Consider the following 7,703-nt stretch of genomic DNA (forward strand, 5'->3'; position numbering starts at 1 on the left):
TCATTATCGCCCAGTACTGCTAACAAAGTAGGTGTATTCAAATGTGTATGCGCAAGTAGCCCTTCAGCTGAGGTCTTTTCAGAGCAGAGACCCTACACCCACAGTTCTGGTTGCTGTGTTTCAAGAATGATATTGTCAGAGGTTTAGAAAATTGTGCTTTGCAAAAGAAAATTGAAGAAACTGGGGTTGTTTAGTTCAGGAAGAAGGGAAAAACATCCAGTGGGCACCTGTGAAAAAGCTTTCCACCAAGCTGAACGATCTAAAACTGCAGTAAGGAAGGTTAAATAGAGATTAAGCAAACTTTGCTGAATAAAGATAGTTGAACACTAAAATACACGGTTGAGGGAAGTGAGGAATATGGGAGCGGGAGCTTTGCAGAATGGGTTACACAAGTATCTGCTGAGAGCGACATAGCTGTAATAGTTTGCTCCTACCCGAGGGCAGAGCGGACTAGAGCTGATATTTAAAGGTATCTCTGGCTCCTTTTTTTTCCCTGACACACAAACATCTTTTCCATTCCAAAATCATGTGTTTAGAAGACTTTAAAATGTCATCTTTTTCTTAAATGGTAAGATAATTGCAATTTGACTGCAAGTAGGTTGTTATTAATAAACAAAAGGCTTAGTAGCATCACGAGCAGGAAGAAAGAGTGTTCTGTGACTTATTAAAAAGTGGTGAGATGAGAACTCTGGTTCTAGAAATGTCTCTGGAAATAGAAGCTACTTTATTATCATTATTATTATTATTTATATTAATTATCTCATTACAGCAGAGATTACATGCTAGGTATAAGAAAAGGAAAACTGAATGTGAAAAATTTAATTCCTAGCACTTCATTTCTGAAGTTCTATTTACAGAAAGTAAAATTTACTCCTCTTTACATGCCCGATACCTTTGCGTAAGGAGGAGTACATATGTGATTACAAAGGAAGGAAATACATATTAAATTGGGAAATTTCTGTTAATAAATAGCTCTTTTACCATTTCTACAAGGTTGAAAAGAAACTTTTAGAGTAAGCAAAGGCTTGGAGGGAAGCATGTTGTTTGGGGTGGGGTGGGGTGGTTGTGGGTTTGGTTTTTTTTCTTTTTTTTTTTACCAGATTCAGGATTTATTATAATATTCAAGAAACAGTCTTCATTCAAAAGGAATATGTGGTGTAATAACGTGTTATTTCAAGTGTGCAATTGTATGTATTCAAAATAGGTAATGGAAAATGATGTACTGGCTAGGGAGGAGGAATTACTATATGGCCTTGTATTGGAGTGCTCAGCTGACGCAGGCAGCATTCTCAACAAAGCAACAGGTGTCTAAAATCAGCCTATGTTCTTCATTTATGCCAAAACTTTATGGTCATATTAATTGCAGAAAAAGCTAGTTTTAAGGTTCACCATCTCCCAGTGACCTGCTTGAACCACAAGGTGATCCCATATATCCTATTTCTGTATATCTCCCTTATTTCCTACAAATACGCATTATCTTTTCTGTGGGTGTCAGCTTATTGAATAATTTTATACTAGGAAAGGAAATGAAAACAGATGTTGAAAGCAAACAGAACTGTATGCAGTCATCAGTTAACATATCCAGAGTATTTTCCATTTCTTCTAACTCTTAACTTGCCCTCCTGTCCTGAGCATATCTTGATGTTACATGAAGCTTTATAGATGCAGAGCTTCCAATCTGATGGATAGCAGATATTCCCTAGGAAGTTTTCCTCTAAGTATATTTCTGTCTTTGTTCTTACTCTTCATAGATGCCAGAATTTCAGAAGAAGACTGTCCATATTAAGGACCCAGGGAGAGTAGAGGAGATTATTTGTGGCCTCATCAAAGGCGGAGCTGCCAAACTTCAGGTAAAGATAGGAGGTGTAACCAGTTTGGAATGAAAGCAATCCTGTGATTGTTGCTCTGTGCCAAAAAAAATGTAAGAATATATAACAGAAGCCAGCCTTCAAGAAATCTCGAAAACTTAAACATGTTAACTCTTTTAATAGCCCTTGTTGATTCACCTGTAATTCAGCCAGACACTAATTAAGTAAATTATGTAAACATACAAGCTTAGTAACTTCAGGAAATATTCTGACCAAAGGAATTAGAGAAATGGTTTTGTTAGAAAACAAGTTATTCTTATGGGATATGCTAGCTTACATTACAGTAGTTTAAGAGAATAGGGAAATTTCTGTGACACATGCTACTCAGCTGCAACTATTGTTGATCATTCAGAATTTCTAGCCATTCTTTATTTTGTCCCTCTGTGTTGTAAGACAGTTTTGCTTTTTCTTTCCTTAAATAGATTATTACAGATTTTGATATGACATTAAGTAGATTTTCCTACAATGGAAAAAGATGTCCAACTTGTCATAGTGAGTACTTTTTTTTTTTTTTAATACCGATTGGTTTGTTCACTCCTTTTAGTTTTTCCTGGATTTTAATTTTCTACCCAATTTATTCCCTAATATGTGAGATTTTATATCGACTTGTTACCTAATCTGTACATCTAATGAAGAAGTATTCTATTTACTGTCTATGTGTGGGTTTATGTATATATATTTTAATTACAATCTATGTGAATTCAAATCAAATAAATTGTCATTCACAATTAAACAAGTTCTGAACTATAAGGTGTTGATAGTTAGACATGATAGGGTTGACTTCTTGTTTTTAAGAGGCCATAGTAATCCTGATGCCTGCAAGATCGAGATAGTAAACTACTCAGAATACTTGACATTTTTATCCTGTAGCCTTTTAGAACAAACAAAGGGAAACCATTTACTAATGAAGTGGGTACCCTAAAACACATAGGATGCCTCTTGATGATTTCAGAAACATTTAAATCTCAAGAAATAGATACAAGAGCTTGTAAATGAGCTTTTAATTCAGAGATGAGGGGAAGGACATCTTCATGCTTAAGAAAAATGTGCCTTTTACTGGTTGATGGTAAGAAAAGTTCTGAGGAAACATAGTGGTACATCACAAAACATTGTCATTATGTCATTTACAGTGTCATAGTGCAAAGTAAAAGAAATATAACATCTTGTTTAACGCTTTTTTTTTTTCACGCCCCCAGACATCATTGATAACTCTAAGCTCATCACAGAGGACTGTCGGAAAAAGGTAAACAGACAACCTACTAGCTGTTTAGTTTGTTTTACAGGCAACTGTTGTTATTCCCTGGCTGTATTGGGTGTTGAATTACTCGGCACAACAAGACAAGGGATACTTTCAAATCTTTAAGAAGCTCTCTCTCTCTGAGCTTTGTCGCTGACTGCACGACATCCCATCACTAACAGAAGTTAACAGAATTATTTGTATTCTTGATAGTAGCATAGTTCAGCTTAACCGCATCCACTTTTTCTTCTTAGCTATATTTAAAAGCTTGTTCTTTGTTCAAAGAGCATTTCTGATTCTATTCTATCTAAACAATGTAATCAGCATTAAGAAGGTTATTTTGATTGGTTAGATCAAATACCAAGTGTTATTTTGCAAAAATATGTTAAACATCTGGTGTTTTTTCCTTCAGTTATTGCAGCTGAAAGAAACCTATTATGCTATTGAAATTGATCCATCTCTCTCTATTGAAGAAAAATATCCATATATGGTAGAATGGTAAGAAACACCTCCCATCTTCAAATTGTGCTAAGATTAGATTTAATAACTTTTTACAAGCAAATTAGTGGCAGTAATTAGCTTTTAGCTAACGCATTAACTGAATTAATCTCTTAAAGTGTTGTGCAACAACTGATTTTGCTTTGCTGTTAACTTGAGTGAGCAGGAATTAACCGTACAGGATGCTTTTAATCATGAGATTTAATGAAAGATTAATCTTAATAAGTAAATTTCAACCCCTTTTTTGTTTATATTCTAGGTACAATAAATCTCATGCACTACTTATTGAACAAGGCTTACAAAAGGATAAATTTGCAGAAATTGTGAGGGAATCTGATGTTATGCTGAAGTAAGTTCTTTTTGATTTGAGTGATGCTGTTTTGGAACCTTTTCTGTAGATTCTTACTGGGCATTGCAGGGAGGGAAGGAGGGAGAAAAAAGAAAAGGGGGGGGAAAAAGCCCAAACCAACGTGTTCCTGGGAATGTGACACCTTAATCTTGGAACACAGTGAGCTTTTCATGCTCCCACTTTATTGATATGTTGTAGCTAAATGCCTACAACAATCACACTGTATAAACTAGAGGACTGAAACTTTTATTTTCAGTCCCATCTCTAGTAGCTTCATTACCATAGGCTTTCATCCACTTGAAATTGCACTGGTGACACTTCTTTTTTTAAGGGGAATGTAGACTTCAACTTTGTTCCTTTGAAGAATGTTCCTTGTAATAGTTTTATCTGAGATTAAAACACAGCAACTTGAGGAATACGTTTCATATGTTTTATTAAGTATCATTCTTCCTCTATGGCTAAAGGCAAGTTTAAAAGCCAGCAAAATCCTTGCTTGAAAATTGTCTCTAAACTTTGGAGTGGTGAAACGGGATGTTAGAACTTAACTTACAGAAGTGTTTGTTTATCATACTAGATAAATTCTTACATTTTGCAAAACTGTTTGAAAGTCCATGTGGGTTGAAACTTCGTTCCCAGGCTAGAATTCCCTCAAAAATGTTCATAATTTTTTTTTAAATATGCAAATTTCTACCAATCAATGTCTGTGTGGAGAAAGTATATAGAGATAATATTATCTTGTTCCTGGAATACTATACATAGTTTTGATTGTGTTCTGAAAAGCAACAACAGATGTTTTGAGGATTTTAAAAAAATAAATTTTATTTGATGGTAATAACTCCACAGAAAGGCCAATATTTAAGCAAGTAAAATTGAAAGGAGATGTACAGCCTCATAGTAGCTGGAGAGAATTCTACTGGTTGCTTCCTTGTTCTGGGGTGTTTAGGGAGAGTGAAACATTTTTAAATCTTCAAAACATGATTAGAAGTTTTTGGGGAAAAAATTGTCCAGACCAAGATCAAGCAGCTCAATGCAGCAGTTTCTTGTTAAAACTACATGCCTTGTGTTAGGTTGGTGGTTCTTGCTAATCTTTTCAGGTGAGGTAAAAGAAATAAAGTGAAGTGCTCAGGGAAAAGTTAACTCTCTTTTCCAAAGATGATGTGAGTATCTTCTGAAAACTTGGACTTCACTTTGCGTTCTTTATTTGAGATTTGGTTTGTATTTACATTCTGTGTTGCAGAGAAGGATATGAGAACTTCTTTGATAAGCTCAGTGAACATAATATTCCTGTGTTCATATTTTCTGCTGGGCTTGGGGACATTCTTGAGGAAGTTATCCACCAGGCTGGGGTCTACCATTCTAATGTCAAAGTGGTTTCCAATTTCATGGATTTTGATGAAAACGTACGTATGAACTAACACATTTGTATCAAACAAGAATGTTTTGTGATATTTAGTAGCCATTTATATATACTACAAGATGAACATTTTAATGAAACATATGTAGCCATCTATCCAGCCTCATAGAAAATTAGAATTGCATACGCAGCACTTTCCCAGGCAAAAAGAAAAAAACAAGCAGAAGATAACAGTTCAAACACTGTTAGTATGGTGTGACTAAGACACCATTAATTTCCTTTAATGACAACCTCATACTCAGCCCAGTGCAGCGCTACTCCTCCTTCAAGCAGGGAGGATCGCTGTCTGTCTAGTCTTAACGATGCTATTATTCATTTCGTTATTTAACAGTAATTGAACTAATATTGAACTATGTAATCTCTAATGATGAACAAGATAAACAGCAGTATCACCTATTTCATTCTAGATTCTATCTTGTCTATATGGTACTAGAAATAACTTCAACGTTGTTTTTTTTTAATAGGGAATATTAAAAGGATTTAAAGGAGAATTGATTCATGTTTACAACAAACACGATGGTGCCTTGAAGAATACAGAGTACTTCAAACAACTGAAAGACAACAGTAATATCATACTGCTGGGTGATTCTCAAGGAGACTTGAGCATGGCAGATGGAGTAGCGAACGTTGAACATATTCTTAAGATTGGCTATCTCAATGATAAAGTAAGTAGTCTTATAAAACCTTGTAGACTTTGAGTAAAACATTGTGAGTTAGAAACAGGTTTGTTATAGTAAGCTTCAGATATCAAACCAAGTGTCTGACCCTTACTTGTTTTGAGATTTCAAACATTTTTCATGGATTTCTTGCCTCAAGTTTTTTCTAAACATAAGCTACAAAAACACAAATATAAACAGCTTTGGGTTTTGTATTGAACTACTTCTGAAAAGGTATTTTGTTGCGAAGTAAAATTCAGAGGCTAGAGAAATTAATTCTCAAATTCCTGTGGCTCCTCCTCCTTCTTTCAATACTGGATTGGCAATTGAGCAAAATTATAATCTTCCAAGTAACAAATTTAGGCAGTGCTCTCCCCCCACCCCCACCCCATCTCTTTTGAGGTGACACAGAACTGATCATTTGCTAAGGTACAAGGCACATCTGTTTGCATTCAGTTTTCTGTTTCTCTCTGCCTTTCAGGAAGCTGAGGAAATAGCTTTTCTTTCAGTAGGTGTGAGATCATGGCATAAACATGGAGTATCATACCCTGGAACGCACACACTTATGTCAGGCCACTCCTACTCTGTCACCCTGTGGAATTCATTCATAGGAGCGATACATATTTGCATTGCTCATTCCTTCCATTTGGTGGAAAGACGGGGCAATATTTTAATGACAAAAAGTCTTTCAATAGTTAATTCTATAACTAAATGTGTCTCTTTATCCTTTCTGCAATTAGGTAGATGAGCTTTTGGAAAAATACATGGACTCTTATGATATTGTCTTGGTGAAAGATGAATCCCTGGAAGTTGCCAACTCCATTCTACAGAAAATCCTGTAAATTGCAGTCTCAAGTCACTCCATTCCTTCCAGGAGGCAACTGGACAGAAGAGCACACATGTGCTATCTTAGATGTGTTTATTACTCATTTACAGAACTGTTTAATTTAAAACTTTTATTTTCATTTTGGTATTTTGAAATATAGGCAGTATCCATTGTCGATTAGAAGCTCCTTTTACTGCTGTTATGCTGTTCTTTATTGTCTCACACTCCTGTTATAACTAGATTTAAATTGGATTTATAGATGTGATAAACTGCTGCTGATGGCATACTATGGTTCACTGTCTTTTAATCAGGAATTTCAGAAAACGTGGCTATTTTGTAAAATTGAAGACGTAAACATTCTGTGAATAAGCAGCATACACATTTGTGTTGCCTTTTTAAAGAAGATATTTCAGTCTCAGCTGTGCTTTGAAGGATCTTACTCATATGCTACAGACTTTCACAGAAGTTTTTCATATATATATTTTTCTGCAAGTAAAAAGGCTTTATTCACCCAGTTCAGGCAAAGTGTTTCTTCTTAACAGATTTTTGTATGAGTACAAAATATTCTGTATCCTTACTGTTTCTTTATTTTCTGCAGAATGGAAAGAATGTTTTAAAGTAGTATATCTGAGGTAAAGTTTCTCATCTTTGTAACAAGAGGTAGTTTCACCAGCTAATAGTACACAGCTGTAACTTCAGTGCCTTTTCAGATCTTATTTTATACACTACTCCACTTCTAGCCTGCAGTTTCATGTCAAAGCTAGCATGGCTTATCTCAAATAATTTCTCTTGGAATTCTCAGTGAGTTGCTCCAGGCACTGAAAATCAAAACAAAGCTACATCTTAATCTTGGAT

At 35.1% G+C, this 7,703-nt stretch overlaps 1 protein-coding gene across 7 annotated transcripts in view; it reads left to right on the forward strand.

Annotated features, from left to right (window-relative positions):
• NT5C3A (5'-nucleotidase, cytosolic IIIA) overlaps nucleotides 1-7,362 on the forward strand; it is a 28,800-nt gene extending 21,438 nt beyond the window's left edge. For all 7 annotated transcript variants that reach the window (XM_055804137.1, XM_055804138.1, XM_005242193.4 and 4 more), the window contains 8 exons: nucleotides 1,752-1,850; nucleotides 2,291-2,360; nucleotides 3,065-3,111; nucleotides 3,518-3,603; nucleotides 3,863-3,952; nucleotides 5,190-5,352; nucleotides 5,831-6,031; nucleotides 6,763-7,362. In XM_055804137.1, coding sequence (XP_055660112.1) covers nucleotides 1,752-1,850; nucleotides 2,291-2,360; nucleotides 3,065-3,111; nucleotides 3,518-3,603; nucleotides 3,863-3,952; nucleotides 5,190-5,352; nucleotides 5,831-6,031; nucleotides 6,763-6,864 — 858 coding nt within the window. In that variant the 3' untranslated portion in view covers nucleotides 6,865-7,362. The remainder of the gene's footprint in view (nucleotides 1-1,751; nucleotides 1,851-2,290; nucleotides 2,361-3,064; nucleotides 3,112-3,517; nucleotides 3,604-3,862; nucleotides 3,953-5,189; nucleotides 5,353-5,830; nucleotides 6,032-6,762) is intronic.
• The last annotated feature ends 341 nt before the right edge of the window (nucleotides 7,363-7,703 follow it).

This window comes from Falco peregrinus, chromosome 5 (genome assembly GCF_023634155.1).
Source record: "Falco peregrinus isolate bFalPer1 chromosome 5, bFalPer1.pri, whole genome shotgun sequence".
In the NCBI taxonomy this organism is placed as follows: domain Eukaryota; kingdom Metazoa; phylum Chordata; class Aves; order Falconiformes; family Falconidae; genus Falco; species Falco peregrinus.